The sequence below is a fragment of the Lissotriton vulgaris genome, chromosome 1_1 (assembly GCF_964263255.1).
Source record: "Lissotriton vulgaris chromosome 1_1, aLisVul1.2, whole genome shotgun sequence".
Taxonomy (NCBI): domain Eukaryota; kingdom Metazoa; phylum Chordata; class Amphibia; order Caudata; family Salamandridae; genus Lissotriton; species Lissotriton vulgaris.
The window spans coordinates 834,867,826-834,888,084 of NC_141685.1; the positions used below are offsets into that span (position 1 = coordinate 834,867,826).

General features: G+C 43.9%; 1 protein-coding gene across 1 annotated transcript in view; it reads left to right on the plus strand.

The window, feature by feature from the left end:
- Window positions 1–20,259, plus strand: part of LOC147747975 (cytochrome P450 2D6-like) — a 250,654-nt gene that overhangs the window by 141,266 nt on the left and 89,129 nt on the right. Inside the window, exon 4 of the mRNA XM_086957438.1 lies at window positions 4,831–4,991. Within this exon, the coding sequence (XP_086813564.1) occupies window positions 4,831–4,991 (161 nt within the window). The remainder of the gene's footprint in view (window positions 1–4,830; window positions 4,992–20,259) is intronic.

The window sequence follows — 20,259 nt, forward strand, 5'->3', positions numbered from 1 at the left end:
TTACGCAATCCATACTTTGATGGGTTTCTCCTTTGCCTATGTCTCTAGTAGCAGACCTTCCTGCTCTGTGCTTAAATATTGCGATGGCAGGAAGCACAATGGAGAGCTCACGTATTCCATTACATCATGCAACCTAATTTGCTTCATGGGGCCTCATTAAGGGCTATCTTGATTTAGATGCAGAGATACTGGGTAAGGGGTAGGGATGTGGTTGGTATCCATGCACTTAAATCTGAAGATTACACGCTATTTCCAACAGGACAGGTAGTATTGTGTGCTCTGGAAACCAAATCCATTTGGTCTATAAGGTCAGATCAATTCATCAACAAACCTCCAACTGATATCCTAGATGATTTAGGAAGGAAAACCACTAACACAGTCAAGCAACTGGTTGCCAACAGTAGGCACAAGTGCAAAGGAATCACTTATGGTGCCCATCAGCAACGCTTCATTGCAGATTCCCTGAAGGCACAGACATATCCGCCTGCCTATGTTAATCCTGAAGTATGTGAGCTCAGGCCATAGCAGTCACTGACTGGGTGGGCTGTCAAGCCACCCACTACTCTAAATCTGCCTCTAAGCCTCAACTCCCTCGGCCTACATTAGTAGGAGCCTTAATGAGTAACTCAGCAGTGGAGAGAAGACCACTAATTCCCTTTTCCAGTCATGTGGTAATGACAGCATGTTAGACTTGGCATCTTTTGGTGTGTTTCATCTGAATTTTTGCTTTCTGACCTCCCGGTTTTGACTCCGTTTTTGCTGTTGTAATGATTCTTCTCACTTTTCTCACTGCTGATCAGTGGTAAAGTGCAAGTGCTTGTGTAGTAAAATGTGTGACGGATTGGTGTTTCCATGATTGGCCGATTTGATTTATGTGTCAGTCCCTAGTAAAGTGCACTGGGCCTGCCCAGGCCCATAAATCACATGCTGTTGATGGGTTGCAGCACTGGATTGTGCCACCCACTCAAACAGCCCATAAGGTGTAACTCTGGCCTGCCATTGCAGAGCCTGTGTGCAGTCTGTGACTGCCATGTCGACTTTGCAAGTGCCCCCACTTGCCAGTCCCTAAAACATCCCCTTTCTACATGTTAGTCACCCCTAAGGTAGGTCCAAGGTACCCCTGTGGGCAGGGTGGATTGTATGTGAAAGGTAGGACATGCCCTGATGTGTTTGGATGTCCTGATCGTGAATTACAGCCAATTTCGTTTTTCACTATTGCAAGGCTACCTCTTCCCTTAGGCCAGATTGAGCAGTTTGATTATAACATTTTATAATCCAAACTGACCCAGGGAACATGTTAGAAAAACAAATTTAATATGCCTGAACTCAGAATAATAACATACATCTTTTAGTGAAGTTGGTTTTAACATTCTGTGTTTGAAAATACCACTTTTGGAAAGTAGGTATTGTCTTGTCCAACCATCTAGCCTGCCTCTGCTAGGTTGTGTGTTGCATATCTGATTTGTGAGTGACATGGGCTGGGGTGTCTCCGGGAGACAGGGTGAGTCAGCACAGGGCTGAATAGACCCATCTACATGTAGAGTGGTGGGAGCGGGAGCACCTGAGACCTGAATAGGGCTGTGCCTGCCTTCCACAATGCTGGCTCCACCTCCTGTGGTGCGTCTGATGTCCCTGGCCTACACTGTCAAAAGAAAGCTGGAGTCTGTAAACAAAGTGCTCCATGACTGACCAGAACTGGTTTGGACTAGGTACAGGACCCTCTGCCTTCAGAGGACAAATGATTTGGTGGTATAAATATTGGGGCCAAAACCCCAGAACTTTAGAACTCTTTGGGATCAAGAAGACTGCCAAGAACAATAGAGCTGGAGAAGCTATGAGGAGGAACTACCACTTTGCTGTGTGCTTTGCTGTGTTGGCCTGCAGTGGCTGCTTCTGTCTTGGGCAGTGAAAGGACTGGACTGAACGTTCTGCAATCTACTTTTGTGAGTTTCTCCAAGGGTTTGAGGTAGAGCTTGCCCCATGTTAAAGAAGTCTCAGGAATAGAAAAGACTTCAAGCTCTTCTGCCCTCAGCACAGGGAACTGTGTGTTTTGTGCTGCAACAGAAGAAAAGCAACTCAACGATGTTTACGACGCTGCTGCTCTCACCGATGATGCCTGCTGACGCCACTACAGAGCCACTGCTTGCACTGCGACCTGTGGGCACTGCACTCCGCACCGCATCGCTTCACGACGGCGCCGTGGTATCCCCAAGGAGGCCGCTCCATACCTGAATCGACGCGGCTGCTTGCACCGTGGTACAAGGGCACCACTCGTAAAGTTACATGACGCACCCCCCTCATCCCGCACCGCAGCCTTGGCCTACCAACGCCGGTGCCATCGACTCCAGTTCGTCAGGCGATGACAGCGCTTCAGCAACTGCTTGCGTCGTGACCTGCCAGCACTGTGACGAGCACCGCCTTCCACTCGCACCGCAACCCTTGTCTCAACGACGACACCATCTGACACCGCCACCGAGCCGCTGCTCGCACCGCAACCTGAGGGCACCGCACGCTGCACTGCTGCACTTCGTACCGCAGCACTCAACGCCTGCCGACACCAGCAATCCTGACTTCACCAGAGAGGAGTTCCATCTACAATGCGTGTGACTTCGAGGGCCTCGACAACTCCTGCACCGACCTCCGGAACCGACGCCAGCGAACGCAGTGCTTTCAGAAGCTCCATGAGAGGTCGCTGATGCCCTGTATTTCTGATAGGTACAGTTTGCGAGTTACCCGAAACCGTAGCTGGCCCGCAACACCCGGTCAGCCAGAACTGTTTGGATTGGTTTGGTCACGACGCCGTAATAGCCCCGTACGGAGCTATCGACATCAAGGAATTGTGTTTTAAGGTTATTTTGATAACTGAAGATTTCTTAGTATTGTATTGTGGATTTCTTTATTGTGTTGGTCTTGTTTTAAGTATATAAAAATAATGGATATTTTTCTAAACTGGCGTGGTGTACTTTTGTAGTGCTTACACTGTATTACTGTTGGTTATGTGCAAATTCTTTACACACTGCCTCTAAGATAAGCCTGACTGCGCGTGCCAAGCTACCAAGGGGGTGAGCAGGGGTTATTTTAGGAGTGTAACTCCCTTATCTTGACTAGGAAGAAGGGTCCCTATTTGGACAAAGGTGCACGCCCTTGCCAACTAGAGACCCCCATTTCTAACACAGCAGATAAAAGAACATTGGTAATTCTAATGTACTTGTAATAGCACTGAATTGTTAGCATGATCTGCTCTGCAGTGTGCCAATCTGGAAGCTGAGCAACCAGTAATTTGAGGCTAGCCCAGTCACTGCTGATTCTCTCACTTCTGTTGGCTTCCTCCTCTAGCCTGGGTTGCTCTGGGTGGCTTTGATGAGCACATTTTAAGAAATGAATTATAATCTAATTGTGAAAACAGGCAGGAAGCCATTTTCCTATCAATAATCTTGCATATATCGCAAGTGTGACTACTTTACTGATATCCATTTAAAACACACTCTGCATACTGAGACATCTCTTAGAGGTTGAACATTATAAGGGACGTGATATGTAAAGGAATAAAGTGATTTTGTCCAGGATCATGCAATTTGATTATCTGGGAAATTTGGGATTCAAAGTTGGCTTCCATATCTTGACTCTATAATTTAGCCATTGCTCCTAATTACATTATCGTTTCAACCCTAGTTTGATTACTTTAGCAAGAAAAGTCACCACCGTCTTACCAAACCATCCAGTATGAGTGTGGTAAACCTGAAGTGGCTAGATCTCTGACCATTATTGTTCGGGATAATTGTAATTTTTATTAAAATACATTTTGTAAGAATAATATTTTTCATATAGTCACATAAATGTTATTCATGAGCACATTGGAATAATGATACAAGAGCACTATTCGAAGTACTGTAGCAAAAGGTAGACTTTGCTCGGTAATTAGAGCTCTCTCACGCTTACCTTTTAATCACCAATTTAGTTGACGGTGTACTTTTAAATGCACTAATATTTTGTCTTGTTAAAAAAGAATTGTGAGAGGAAAATCCCCTAAAGGCCCTTTCATGTGGCATGCCTCTGACACCTTCAGTGACTCTTTAAATTCTGCACGGTCAATTTATTAAATGGATATTTAAAATTTGAGAATGCAGTTTTAAATTCTCAGGCTCTCTCTCAAGTTCATCGCAGTTCTAAAGTCAAAATCACCCTGTTCATTCACGCCCAGGTCTGGCGACTGGGCTGTCCATCCATGTTCCATATTTTGTAAACCATAAAAATATGTATCCTGTGAACACAAGATGCATTCCATCCATGCACTCCTTTTCAAACTTTCATAAATTTGCGTGCAAATCTTTCTTTGATGTTTGATAATTCATTTATTTATCAATAGTATTTTGTTCAAAACATATCATTGTATACATGACTGTTCAACATATTCCATGTCTCAGAAACATTTTTTCACGTTGCTAGTATTGCCCAATGCATTTCAAGCGTATCGCCCTTCCTCAGGGGACTTCATAAACTCTTGATGCATGGAATTTTTCATTCACGATGTTTAGCGGGGTACTGGAACCGTGGAGTTTCCCTCGCTAATCTCGGCGTGCAGCGCTCTATACGGGCTGTCCATCCATGTTCCATATTTTGTAAAGCCAGGGATGTTTGTAAATGGCCCTTAGTTTATAAGCTGCGGGGCTTCCTGAATATGTCCCTTCTGAGCTAACCCAGAGCTTCTGGTTCATGTTAAAAATGGAGCCAAGGCAAGATTGACCTGATCTTTGGTTATCAGAAGCTCTTTTGAACATTTAGGCCCATAACTGCGTTTGATGTTGGTTCTCCTGTGCTTTCTCTTTGCAGGCCGTCCATTTAACCCACATCTCATGATAAATAATGCTGTGAGCAATGTGATCTGCTCCATCATTTTTGGGGACCGCTTCGAGTATGATGACAAAAATTTCAGGAAAGTGCTGAAACTATTTGAGGATATAATAGGCTCTGGCACCGATGTACTTTTGCAGGTGAGTCATTAATATTATCACAGCACAAATTACAAGGTAATATGCAGCAGTAAAGTAACTTTGGCTTTAATTAGTATTATTTCATGAATTCTGTAACAATGGTTTTGACAAACAGAACGATAATGGGTGTTATTTATGTAACTGCATACTAACAGAATGGCAATGCAACTTAAAGAAACACATTTCCTTCCTTCAGCTGTTGTTCTAGTATTCTGTATGACCAATTAGGAATAGTCAAGAATCCCAAGGGGGTCAGGATGTACACAACTCCAACTTGAATCTTATGTGTCCTATTGAGTCACTCTTAAAAATGCAAGTATTAGTATCCATACCAAACATGTTTTAATACATTCCCTGACCTAAAGATTTTCCCTGGAATCAATCCAATTGTAAACAATGTTCCACAATATATATTAGTGTATCTGGCTTTTACCTCTAAAAATTATGTTTGCTAATATTTTGAATTATGACTCTCTCGGGTAATATGCAGGAGAAATCAAATACAACATTGTCGGTTTTACATAGTGGCTGGAAGTAAAGAAACATGAATAATTCCTTCATTTTTATGCTGAGAGAAATGCATCAAAGTATGGATCCATATAATCTTTCAATTTCCTCTAGTCTTTGGTTTCTCTTTTATCTGTGACCCTGGAAGTATTTGGGAAAAAAACACATGACCTTTAATTAATGAATATAAACTACTATCAGTATTGTGCCCTTTCCCAGTCTTTTTGGAAAGAAAGGGTGCCTATGAAAGACAAGACATCTCTCATATTCTGACAATTGAGAAATTTTAGAGGAACCAGAGACCTACTGTCGATATTTTGGATATAAAAGCTGCTTTCCCAAAGCTTTGTTCGACGTGACCGACAGGCAGTAAGCGACCATTTGTTTTTCAGTTCCCCTTGTATTTAATTTCTAAAAATGGGAATATTAGTACATGTAAGGAAAATTGTTCATTATATGGTGTGGTTATGGTGTGGTTATGTGACATTGCTGTGTACTAAACTTGCAAACCCATCTTGTGTCCCGTCAGTTTTGTTTGCAAAACCTTAGGCCAATCCTAAATAACCGTGGCTTTGAGCAGTCAGGCTTTGTCAAAGGAACTAGTGCAAAGCATTTAGAAGTACCAAAACAGTTGAATAAGAAAGTAATACTCTGACAAAAGAGAGCGGGGGACTGAGAGTGAAAAAAGGTCCAGTGCCCTTGCTTCAATACAAAGTATAATGCTTAAAGGGCGGTCACTGTGCCTGAAGAAGAAAGGGGGAGGAGAGAGGTCTAGGGTATAGATAGGAGAGTCAGAGAGACTAATAATTGATGCCCTCACACATCCCAAGTGATGCCATACTTCATCACAGGGCAGTTGCTCCTCATCTGGCCAGAGGTCTGGCAGACAACATGACGAGTTTGTGTGCTCGCACAATGTGACCGCCTAACCTATGTGACGGTCCTGCACCCTTTCTCCTTGACCCAGGGGGCATTTCCCTCACGCAGATGAGGTTGGATTACTCAAGATAGAATCCAATAGGTGGCACCACCTCACTTTAGGGAGAGGCGTTGCACACTTCCACTCACAGATAGGGGCGCGAAACATGTTGACCCATTTAATATAAACTATTAATACTTATGTCCACATCTGACTACCTAGGGTCATTACAATCCTCTAGTAGGACCACCATCTATAATTTTTAAAATTGGCAGAAGAATCCACCTATTAAATTGACATAGCATCGATTTGCTCTAGTCAATTTTAGATTCACTCATTTCTTTATGAACACTTCCTCATAAGCATCATATGGCGAGAAATTTAAAAGATCTCTGCTAAAGTGACCCTTCGGGAGGTCCGTAGGGCATTGCAGTGCCGGCATGACGAGGATCAACCAGCCTATGATTAAGCATGACATCCCTTGGGATGTGTGAGGGCATCAAGTAAGAGTCTAGCTGACTCTCCTATCTATACCTTAGACCTCTCCCCCCTCTTTCTTCCTCTGGAACAGTGATCCCCGTTTTGGAGTATAAAAAAGAAATACGACACAAAAAAATACAGCACTGATTTATAAAAGTAGCTGCGTTATTATTAGACACCAAAATGAACAAAATCCACTGAATGGTTCCTGGGATATAAATTACAAAGCAAATAATAAATCACTGTTTTTCATCCAAATTGCAAACAAACATGGGAAACTAACGCTGTTTGTGGTTGCTTGGAAAACGTTTGAAAACTTTTTTAAAGTTGTCTTTGGTTATTTTGGTCTTCTTTGGGTGGCCAACTATGATAGGGAGCAAGTAACAGGGGCAAATAGGCTTGACAGGGCCATTATCTTACAGTCAAAGCAGTCTCCAGGCTAGTTTGAGGCTCTATGTGCAAACCGCTATCAACATCAGTGGAGTGCTCCTGATCTTAAGGATAAAGGATGTTGAAAGATGCTGAGGAGGCTAATCCGGTGATGGGGGTCCTACTGGGGCCACCCTTTGGTTTGCAAACATGATGGGGTGACTTTGGCCACAGGGGTCGATGTCCCTTGAAGTCCAGCTAAAAAGCTGTTGAAACTGGTCTACTGGTCTCTGGTTACAACAAAACCAGTGGTTCCCTTTAACTGAGGCTAGTGTCTGAATTACCAAAATGCACTCTCCTGGATCCAGCAGGCTCTGGTGCAACTTTTAAGCATCGAGACTCCATCTCTCAGTCTGCTTCATGGTTGTCCATGGCGGTCAATCGATTGTGGGTACCAACTCGCCAAGGCAGGCTTCTTCAGCTTTTATGGCCCTGTATCCGTAAAATGACGTCAGCCGAATGACTCTTGAAGTCAGGTCTTCTGTCTGGGGCTCAGGGATGATGTTTCTTCTAGCAGGCTAGCAGGGCACCACAGGCACAGGTCCAGTCAATGTTGCAGCCTCTCTTTGCCGGATCCAGGGAACAGCAGGGCACTGCTTCTTCATTCCTCTGTCCAATGTAGATGAGGTAAGGGTGCCACTTTTATGGCCACAACTTGCCTTTGGGGGAGGTGGTGACTATTAGCTAATGGGTTACTGGGTCCCCTCCCACTGTATGACAACTTCCTGCAAAGTGTGGCATTTTGCTATCCCAGAATGCAATGTTCTGCACACTTACAGGATGGCAGAACCCCTTTTTTGATTAGTGGAGCTTGGTAGCCACACTAGAGACGTGGATACCTGGTGATTTCGTCCTCACAGGAAAACCGCTTTGGTAACTGTTTCTGCCTCTCTATCCCAGACGCCAATCTGTCTACGAGAACGAAACAGCAGCTTCTCTTGTGTTTGTCCACCATTGCTCTTCAAAGTCAGCCTCCCCTATGAAGCTCGTCTTTTGGGCTGCCAACAAGTTTGGGTTTCCTGTCAGGGAGTGGTAACACTTCCTCCAATGGCAGGCCCTTTGTGCTCCTCGTTCACACCTCCCCCCATGGGGGTAGCAGGCTGTCTCGGGCCATCGACCATAAACGTTCACTGGGAAACCTGTGGAACAGAGTGGCAACTTTCTAAAGTTGCCATTTACTTTTACAATAAGTTAGACTTGGGTATCAAAATGAGTTTAATATAAAGATTCTTTTGATATATTGCAATACCAACTTTCGAAATCCCATTCAGAAGTGTGCACTGCTGAGTTGTCAGCATGTAACCTTGTACTAGCTATTGGGGCTACTAGCTTTTTCACAGCAAAAATAAAAATTTGCAGTTTTTACAATTAAGATATATAAAACACATGTCCTACTTTTTAATATGCAGCACCCTTCCTTAGGGCTTAATGTGTCTTCCCTAGGTGTGACTTAAATATATTAAAAAGGAAGGTCAGGACATTGTCATTAAATATCAACGTCAAGTTAGCAGTTCGGAAACTACTCTGCCAGCCAACAATGGCAGGCTTGAAGTCCTGCTTTGCTTTTTCACACCTGTGGTGGCATAATAAGTGTCTCAACAATAGAATCTCCTTTCACGTACCCAAGGGGAACCCCCGATCCGCTGACCTTGCCTTGCTAAATCCCCGCACAAACGCAGAGCACGAACGGGTGGACGAACCTTCTCCTATATTGCGGCCAAGACCTGGAGCAATCTCCCGATCAACATCAGACGTGCCCCCACCCTGCACATCTTTAGGAAGACCCTCAAGACCTGGCTCTTCAACTGACCGGAGTTGTTGAATCCCCCCTCCCCCCAAGCGCCTTTAGACCCTCACAGGTGAGTAGCTTGCTAAAAATCTCCTGATTGATTGATTGATTGATACGTACTATAGTCCAGGTGGGACTCTTTAACTTACAGGCCCTGGGTACCCCTGGTACTATATACTAGGGACGTAAAAGTAAGGTAACTTAAGCCAACTGTGGGTGAGACAATCAGACATATATTTTTTAAGGGTCAGAGCATTCAGCGCTGTTTTGTTTCTCAGACATAAATATTCAAGAACAATTGTACTTTAAATGTATTTGGGACTGCCACAAGGGGTGCCAAAATACAATCAATTGAAAAGCACAGCAGAATAGATTCATACACTTCCATCTTAAAAATAGAATTGCTCTGATTATGAGATATCCAGTTATCTGTACTCCCTATGTATGTACCTTGAGAATTTTGTGTAGGACAACTGCTATATGTGCACGTGGTAAATATATGCGCAGGCCTGTGGGTGGGGTGAGGGGTAAAAGTTGAGTTGGGGCGGGAGAGTAGAAGAGGAAAGGCGAAGGTTTTTTCTGGAAGGGGGAGCATTGTATGCACACCCTGTCAGAAAAGACAGGGAATGTGGCTAAGCATATGCTATAGCCAAAACCTCACGCAATTGTACAGTGTAGAATACACTCACCCAGAATAATGGGGTACAGTAACACCAACTCACTTGGTATCCATAAGGTAATTCCACTCTGCCTGTCTCATAATGAGGGTGTATATTGGTTGTTGCAGATCTTTTACTGGTCCATAATTTGACAGATAACAAAGGCTCCTGCTTTTATGGTATGAATTTTATTTAACATTTGCGACTGTATTTATCCAGATTTATTGATTTGCCCATTTTATCTCTATTTATCCATATTTATTTTGTGCTTAGTGTAAAAAATAAAGCTGCCATAGCTATATTACCATATGTATTTAACCTACAAATGTTTATTCATGTTTGAATGTCCAATGGATTTTAGCCATTTACAATACAGTACTGTCAGTTGAAACCATTTGCATTGTAGAACAGCTTAAACAGCTGCATTCTGCAGTTATTTAATCTTCATTGAACAATTGTTTCAATTTTTTTAACTCCCCTACCTGTCCACCTGCACAGATAGTGACCTAACACTAATGACTGACAGTAGTGAGAATCGCCCAAAAGAAAACCTAATGCACGTATTTATCCTTATTTAAACGTGAATACAGATAGGAAAATATATGGTTTTCTGTCTGTATTTATCTGTAATAACGAAAAGCTGGGAGCCTTACATAGATCCAATTACCATTTACTGAGTATGTATAAAGCTAAGTCATTTGATCATAAATAAACCCTGTTCTGTAGCAGTCTGCCTAACTACAGGTTATTGTATTCTAATGCATGTGTAACGAGAAGGACGGAGTATACTTCACATTTGCGATGGAGTACCCCTCCCAAATCTCTAAATCAAGCCCTGAATCAATATATCAAAAAAGCTTTGTTAGCCTTCAGATAAAAATAAGTATTAATTTTTTTAAAAAGCCTCAATTTTTAAAGTGGTGCATAAACCCATTTCCAATACTGATTCTCTGATAGAGGCTCAATGAAGAAGGCAAAAGTAGTGGTAAAGGAGACATCTTTTATTGAGGTCTTCTAGTAAAACAAACTGTATAGGTGGGTGAATGTCTAATTACAAGTCTGGCTTTAAGTGGCATAGAAAGCGCCTTTAATAAACCAGCAATTAATTTAGGGATACCTTTACATGGAGACAGGAGACCTCTATGTTAAAAGAAGTTCTGACTTGGGAAGACCCCTCCACTGCAAAACAGTGTAGCACTCCGTTGGTGATCAACAACAAAACACATGTAGAGTACTTGCTGGTACACTTGTGACACAAGAGTCATGTGCAGGAAGACTGCCTACTAGAACACATGGAGTATTACTTCACGGAAAATGTCGGATCAGTGAAGTTGGCCATAGCCATCTGGGAGGCCTAAAAGGCTGTACTCAAAGGGAAGGCATTAGCTCTTAAAACTGACTATATACATAAACAGAATGAACACCTAATCCAGACCGAGGTGGACCTCGTCCCCCTGGAATCAACCCACAACATGAACCCCTCGGACGAGACGGCAACTCGCCTCTGAACGAAACAGCTAGAATATAAAGCACTAGCCTTAGAGAAAGCGCATGCTAAACTGTTGAAGACTCGCCACCGAGTGTATGAATTGGGGGATAGAGCAGGTAAAATGCTGGCGTGGCTCGAAAAACGCGAGCAAGGCTCTAGATGGATCCCAGAGTTGGCCGGACCTGGCAATTCTCCTATCACAGACCCCGGAGAAATAGCGGAGGTCTTTGCTGCCCATCTGGAGGGAGTATACACAGCCAGGGCACACTATAATGCCGGGGAGTCTAGACTGCTCTTGAATAAAATGAGACTACCCACTCTTTCCGAGGCTGGCGCGCAGGAACAAGAAGCAGACCTCTCAACAGAAGATATTGGCAATCCATTGTTTGCCATACAGTCAGGTAAAGCTATGGGCCCCAATGGTGTCCCTATTGAATTTCTGAAGGGCATGGCGGGGGAGATTCTCCCACACCTGAAGGCAATGTTCGAGGAGAGCCGGGATGCCGGATGCCTACCACTAGACCAACGGTTAGCTTCAATAGTTGTTATCCACAAACCTAATAAACCGGCTACTGATTGCGGCTCCTATAGGCCGATTTCCCTCATTAACTCCGAGGTGAAAATTCTGGCGAAACTCCTCGCTACCAGACTCATGACAGTCCTCCCTGCCTTAATCCACGAGGATCAGGCTGCAACACGGCGCTTAATCTCCGTAGGGTCCATAACGTTATGAATAGAATACCATATCTTCAAGAAGACGCAGCTATCCTCTCCCTCGACGCCACACTAGTCTTCGACTCCATAGAATGGTCGTACCTTTTCGAAGTCCTACTTCGTTATGGTTTTGGTCCCAAATTCATTCAGTGGATCCGACTGCTCTATACTGATCTTTGGGATCAGGTTTATGTTAATGGTCATACATCCAGAAGATTTCCTCTACATAGGGGTACTAGGCAGGGATGTCCTCTGTCCCCACTATTGTTTGTGCTCACCCTGGAGCCTCTAGCCCATTGGATTAGAACTGACACCTCTATCCAAGGCCTCCGGTGGAATGATGATACATATGACAAGATCTCACTATACGCAGACGACATTCTCATCTACGTCTCTTCCCCTAAATCCTCTATCAATAGTCTACTGCACGTCATCACTACTTTTGGCAAATACTCTGGCTTCTCCATCAATTGGTCCAAATCAGTCCTATACGGGCTGCACGGCCCACTCCCTCCTCTTCCGAGGGGGTACTCGATCGATGTGGCCCAGGACGGATTCAAGTACCTCGGCATCTTTGTCACCCCAGACCCCAAAATCTTTTATGACCGTAACCTCAAGGGCCCGCTACAAAGACTTCATAACGACATATCACACTGGAAATCACTCCCTCTGTCTCCCCCGGGCAGAGCAGCCCTTTTCAAAATGCTTGCACTCCCTCACTTTTTGTATGCCTTGCAGAATTGCCCATTTCCCATTGCCGACTCCTATTTTGGTTCTCCCCGCATTGCTCTTCCCTCGCTCACGCAGGGGTGGTTCGATGGCGGTATAGCCTTGCCCAATATCCGACTCTACTAATGGGCTTCTCAATTGACTGCCACTAACTCTTGGTTATATGGTCCACCGACAAATCCTGCTTTCCACCTCGAACGATATCGGACGGGCCGAGAGGGCTACCTTGGGGCCTTGTATGGTAAACCTTCCCGCACCCGCTATATAGGCCCGATGTCACAGACACTGACAATTTGGCATCGAGCAAATAGGCGGCTCGGCTGGTCTGACACTCTCACATTATCCACTCCGCTCTGGGCCTCACATATGGTAGGCTCCCTCTGCCACTATCAGGGCTTTGACAAATGGGACATGATCGGCATCTCTACCCTGGGAGACATGCTTCACAAGGGCAAACTATTGACATTCGCAGAGCTCCAGAAAAAATATGAGTTAGCCCTATCTGAGGCCTTCCGCTACCTCCAAATCAAGCATGCCATACTCGCTAATGTCCCTGATCTCTCTTCTATTCCACAATCCTCTCCTCTAGAGCATAGGTCTTCAAACTGTGGGGGGCGCCCCCCTGGGGGGGGTGCAGCATCCCCTCAGGGGGGGTGCGCACTCCACACCACCACTTCATCGTCCACTGTTGCCTTCAGGCGCCTCAGCCTTGTGTGTCTCAGCCTGGCCATAGTCAGAGTGGAGATGCAGGGGCGCTAAGAGGTGAAAAACACAACAAAGCCTCGTTAACATGTGAAAGGCCTTTTAAAGAGCTGTTAAGTACTCGGCGGCCGGCAGCTCAGAAACTGTCTGTGTGTGTGCCTGGAAGCTGTCTCAGCCCGGGCAGACACACGATGAGGGGGAAGGGGGGTGGGGGGGGTGAAGAATGCCAAGCAGTCCCATCCAAAGGTGAGGAATCAGCAGTTAAATTTGAATCCACCAGAAAGAGTAAGTAGCTTGTTCTTTAATAATCGAGGAAACACATTCAATTCCCCCTCTCCCTCAATGGCTTCTCTATGTGTAGTACATCCACATTCCATGGACACAATCCTGCCCACTGTTAAAAAAAAGTCTGCAAGAAATTAAAACTACAATGCCGTGTTTTTGTGGCATACCAACAACAAAAACACAGCAATGAAGATTTAATTTCTTGCACTACGTCACTGTGCTTACAACTCTGCAAGAAATTAAAAATGAAAACTACATTGCCGTGTTTTTGTGGCATACCAGCAACAAAAACACAGCAATGTAGATTTATGTCTTACACTACGTCACTGCCCTTACATCTGTGCCGACTTTGGAGTTGGCGTTTGAGACTCGGCTTCGGCTCATATGCAAATCACAATTTTCCCGTGCCTACCAAGAAAATATTGCGTGCATGTCTGTTACTGGTGCTCATGTAAAACGCCAATACCTTTGGGTAGAGTTCACCAGTAAATAATAAAAGCAGATCATGTTAATTATGCTCTCCTGCCTGTTCCATGCTGCATGTAGTGAAGTAGTCGGACTCACTGTGCCGGTGTCCCTCAAATTGGAAGCAGGCACAGCACTGTGACCCGGGCTCTTCAGAGGGGTGGAGAAGGCAGTGTGCTCCTGCAGTGGCAGTGAGCTGAGACCGTGACTGCAGGCCTCGTTAGCCGGCCTGTGCAAAATTTACTTCAACAGAACTAACATAGATAAAGGCTCAATGCTATTTTATTACCTTGCGGAAGGCTGGGACAAACAGGAGGATGTGCAGCAATTGGCAAACATGCAACTGTACACATGGAGCTGCGGACTGACCCCATATTAGTAATGGTGGCCTATATCAAACAAAAATGGAAATACAAGTGGGAGTATTTGGAGGGTGTTTTCGCAACTGTAACTTGTCAAGAGTAGCCTTTGTTCCAATTATCTCTTATCTTTGATCCACACTTTGGGGACCCTCCTGCACCCAGAGAGTGTGCCCGTACAGAGACACTTTGCGAGTCCAAACCGGTCAGACAGGAGGTCCTGTATTTTTTTAAGGCATTTGACATGGCTGCCACAACCGATTCAGATACTGTCAGCTCTAACATGATGATAAAATCCCTATCCATAACATATCTCACAAGTCATAGAAACTTAAGGAAAGGCTATCTGATGGGGGGGAGTGGTGGCTGAAACCCTCTGATCCCTATGGACGTTGCACGCCTCTTAAAGACCATGTGTATATTTACATACCTTTGTAAACTGATTACACAGGTTTGTTTTCTGGTTCCAGTACCCCCTGGGACCCTACTCTGCCTATTCCTTGCATTTGGATTTTACTGCCTTAGTGTGAGAATAATTTTTATCATTAGGAATATAAAGTAGGGTTCCCAGAAGAAAAATGCCAGCCATGTGTTTAAAGAGCCTGCAAAGGCCTTGTCTTGACTCTAAATAGGGTTATAAATAAAATAGTATGTATTCATTTGTAATGTGACTTTTCAATCTTTGTTCCCTTTAATTTTCAGTCATTGATCATTCAGGCAGCCTTAGAACACAATTAAAAATGCTTTCTATTTATTTTTGCTGTTCCAAGTATGCACAGATAAGTGCTGAAAATAGGCTTTAGGTGACTGCTTATTTTTGTACCATCTGGGACATCAATATAAAGAGCTGGCAATGTTAATCGCAAGACTGGAAGTTTGATGCAGGATAGGCCCAATATTTATTTCCTCCACTCTCGATCCCTGGAGCCTGAATAATGTCATAAAAGCAATAGTTTAACTTATATCTCAACCCTTATGGCAAGCCTCAATAACATGCAGAGTAATTTTAACTGTGTTTGGGAATGCACCCTGCATTCAGACAACTCACTCCTCATTCTCGCCCTTCTTTTTTACAGTCACCCTGCACTCACAGGGATCACAATGTACTCACACTGATCATCATTTACTCATACCACTCCCTCACCCTGCACTCACAGTGACCACACTGCACTTATGCCACTCACCATTAACTCACACCGTTCTCCCTCAACTTACTTGCGGTCACTTGAGCACACTAAGCATGAGCGGAAAATCCGTTCCGCTCGCGGATTTCGCGAATTTTCGGTAAATCCGCGATCCACGAACTCCCGCGAATTTACTGAAAATCCGCGAGATCCGCGAGCGGCGGATTTGGGGGGCAAAAGTTCAAGCCTGTTGAACTTTTAACTATTTTAGGATGGCGCCGGCAAGCTGCCAGCGCCATCCTAAAATAGTTACTAAGTTAGCTTCAACAGGAAGCACTAATAGATAAAATAAAGCAGGTGCTCGAGCACCTGCTTTATTTTATCTATTAGTGCCCTGATGAAGCTAATTTAGTAACTATTTTAGGATGGCGCTGGCAGCTTGCCGGCGCCATCCTAAAATAGTTACAGGATGATGTGTGTTTTGTCGAGGCTGGGTAGGTGTGCTTTCTCCCCATATCTATCGTCGAAAATTAGCTATGATGCTTGATGGAGGACTTTGCATAATTGACTTTCACGAGCTCAATCCCTGTGCAGTTCCGGTGACCACGAGCTTACCTGATCCGTGCCTGTCCTTTTATGCAAACAAGAGGCATGTGAACTCGCATATAAGCCTCGCCCGTTTGGCCCTGCCCCTCACACTAGCGATGTGCACCGTTTTCCCGCCCGGCCATTACCCACACAATCCACAAAATCCGCATATCCGCAAATTCGTGGATTTTGCGGATCGCAAATTCGCAAATTCGCAAATTCGCAAATTGCGAATTCGCAAAATTCGCCCATGCTTAGAGCACACCACACACTCTGCACTCTCAGTGATCACTCTGCACTCTCCACTCACAATGCTCTTGCGCGGTTCACCCTGTACCTCACCCTGCAGTCACACAAGTTCACCCTGTACCGCACCCTGTAGTCACACAAGCACACTACTCACCCTGCTCATGTGACACTTCACTCACCAGTCCCCCTCAGGTGTGCGATCAGTGTTAGGGCCAGCCCTGGCTGGGAGTCTTAGCCCTCCCCCCCCCCTGAAAGTTCAGGTCTAGTTGCATCCCATGTTGCTTCTCACGTCGGAAGTACGTTTCACTGGGCTCTGCAGGAGGGAAGGTCCATCAATGATGCAGAGTACAAGCTTCCAGAACTTTTTTGTTAGGTGGTGGTGATGGTGGGGGGGCTCGACGTGTAAAAAGTTTTCAATGGGGGAGCTCAGCCAAAAAAAGTTTGAAGACCCCTGCTCTAGAGGATAGACTCTTATCAGAACCCCTTCAAGCCAAGGCGATATCCCTTACCTACTGCAAGCTCTACAATAACATGCCCAACACCTTCCAGCTTCTGAGAGACAAATGGCAAGGCGACATTGGTACCATGGAAGATGCTGAATGGCACGCGGCACTGATGTCCCAGCGCGAATCAGCTATCAATCACAGATTTAGGCTTATACAGTTAAAGATATTACACAGAACATACGTGTCTGCTCCTCTCCTAGCCAAAATTGGTAGGCGTGCGACAGATCTCTGTCTCCGTAACTGCGGGCAGGTTGGTACCTTCTACCACACTATCTGGGAATGCCCGATGATTCAAGACCTATGGAAGCGAGCTGTTCGCAAGGTGTCTGATGCACTGAGAAAACCTGTTCCTCTATCTCCCAAAAGCGGACTCCTTAAAGTATGGGACCCCACAGATCTCACTGCACTAGAACGACAATGGGCGGCTCTGGGCTTTCTCTTACTAAACGTGAAATAGCAATGCAACGGGGCTCGCCAACTAAACCGCTCTTGATCAAATGGGTCGCTGCAATACATGTATGTATGTTATCTGAAAAAACTGTATACAAGGTATGGGGATGTCCTGGAATTTGCGATAGGAAATGGGGACATTGGAATGTTTATAGAGGCGAACTTTATACTTCCCCTACAACTGAAATGGCGATGACCAGGAATGGTCCTCCCCGCACTCACACTTGTAATGCACCACTGTAATGTATGCCCTCTATGTCAATTTTGTACTTCATGACTGTCAACTGATCACTTACTCTGCTTTTGTTCAATAGAATATTTTAAATTTTAAAAAAAAGAGTCATGTGCAGGAAAGCATACCGGCCCATAAGAATGCTGAAATAGAGTGCAATATGGCATAAGGCACTCACAGCAGGGACATTAAACCGTACAAGTCCTTACTATTATTTTCTCCAAATATAGGAAGCATTTCAGTGATACCAGGAGGTTCACAGCCTCTTCCAACCGGTATTGTACTACTTTGAGATAAGAGGCTTTTATATCACAAAAACCGCTAACTTGAATAGTCTTTATCTCACTGTTGATAGGAAAGGAGAAAACCTAAAGATTGCGAGTGTAAGAAATTGATACTTATGTCAACACAGTTGATATTCACAATTTCCCTGAAGTTAACATACACCATGTTTAGTGCCCCTCTTTAAACTAGGCCTGGGCAATGAACTCTGCTCCGCTAGCGGAGTTCACGGAGATTTGTTAACTAAGCATTCCATTAAAAACACGGAATTCAGACAAAAACTCTGTTCCTCCACATAGCGGAGTTAGCTACTAACCTACACCCACAAATGCTTTGATAAAGCAACTTTACATTCGAAAAAGCATATAACCAATTCATAAAAGTGAAGTTTGAATATGAAAAATATCAGGAAATGAGAGAGGTGATGATTTTAGGTTCCCCCCTAACCTAGGGGGAACCAAGCAGATGCCTTGAACACAAAGAGAATGTCATGCTGAACGATACAGTGGTGGTCCCATCCTCTTAGGACCGCCCAAAGCACAGTTATGGGCAAAAATACAATCCCAACCAAAGACCCTGCAAAGCATTATGGGACGAGATTAGCAGTGGGCAGTGAATATTATAGTGTCCAATATCAAAATATTTCTGCAAAGAGCTGCAGTTCAACTAGTCGTTACTAGATGTCACTCACAAAGTTACTGTTTGTCAGTAATGAAATTTGGATCCACTATCTGGCTCTAGGTCATGGGCAATGAAGTGGTGATAATTTTTTGTGATTCCAAATTGTAATCTCTCGAATAGGTCTGCAGTTAAAAGCTGCTGCATGTTTTTTATGGATGGTAGCATTTAGTGTTTTTGCATTTTTAGAGATTGCAGTTTAGGGAAGGCTATGTGGAGGGAGTTTCTTGGGTTCATAATTAGGTGATTAGATTGTGACATGCTGATGGTGAGTGGTCAGTTAATTGGTTGGTAATGTTTCAGACTGGTATTCTACTTAGGTTTCAAGGTCCGTTTAGTGTGGTAGTCTTGTGTTTTTGGAGGTTTTCATGATATCACCCTTAAGGTGTTGGGTGGCCTTTTAAGAGACACTTAGACCATTTGTGTTCATTTGCAGTGCCTCCCAGAGACATTAGTAACATCATCCACTCTAAAAAATGTTTCATGTTTCCCAGTCCAAAATGTGGGAGAATCTTTTCTTGTGATGTTGGTTTCTTTTTGAAGTACTGATAAAGGAAGCAATCAAGAGTGGAAGATACATTTGTTCCCTGATTTTACATGTAGCTCTTTGCCTCTTATTTGAACTTGCACCTGAGTTTTGCTTCTGGATCATATTCTGGATTTTACTCCTGGTTTTCACCTGTCTCCTTTCTTCTCCCTGATGTAAGGATAAGTTTGGTGCCTTGATGCTTCCTTCAAACATTTTTTTCATCTCCTATCAAAAGCTACAGGATTGGCAATGAGATTTTTTACCCTTTGTGTTTTTTCCTATCCTGAGACTCTCATAATCAGACATGTGACACCTTTCACATATACTGTTCTGTGAAGAGCAGCCTGTAGGCTTCTAGAAGGCTTCACTCTTTCTTTGGATAATCAACTTGGGGACCTAATAGGTCATAACATCATCCAGTGTTTGTCAGACTATTATCCCCTTTTAAAACCCTCCTCGGATACTCTCCTTTGCAAAATGGAGTATGACTTTCTTTAAAAGTGATTTTTATCAGGGCTATCCTCTTGTCTTCTGTCATCTTGACAAATAGTGAACATTTCTGAGAAACCTCTAAACTTTGTAGCACCTACATATATTATTTTTGATAATATTAGTTGTATGCACGTTTAACACACTCTGAGTGGCAGATATTAATATATTGTCATCTAAACATTCCTGCGCTCTAATAGTATTTGTAATCAGAGCTCATGAGGGGACACAAATAAGTTATGAATTCCTATGATAATATCTGATTAGTTTGTTGTATACATTTCCATTCATTTTTCTGCCTCACAGAATACACTAATTCTGGCACTGTTTTGTGGTTATAGTGTTCTATTGACAAGGGGCTTTGGAAAATTACTAGGTGCTCCATGTGGATCAGACTTGCACATTGCAAGTCCTGCAACATGGCCTTTTCCAAAATCAAACCTTAGAAAGACTGGACTTTCAAAAGAGCCTATGTGCTAGAAGATGACATAGGGATCTAGTATGCGGATTTGATAAAGGCGTTAAACATGATTGTAGTCTCACCATCACTGCCTGTATTCAGTATCTACCTAAACTGGTATGTTGATTTTTCATTGTATTATAACCAGGGTTCTC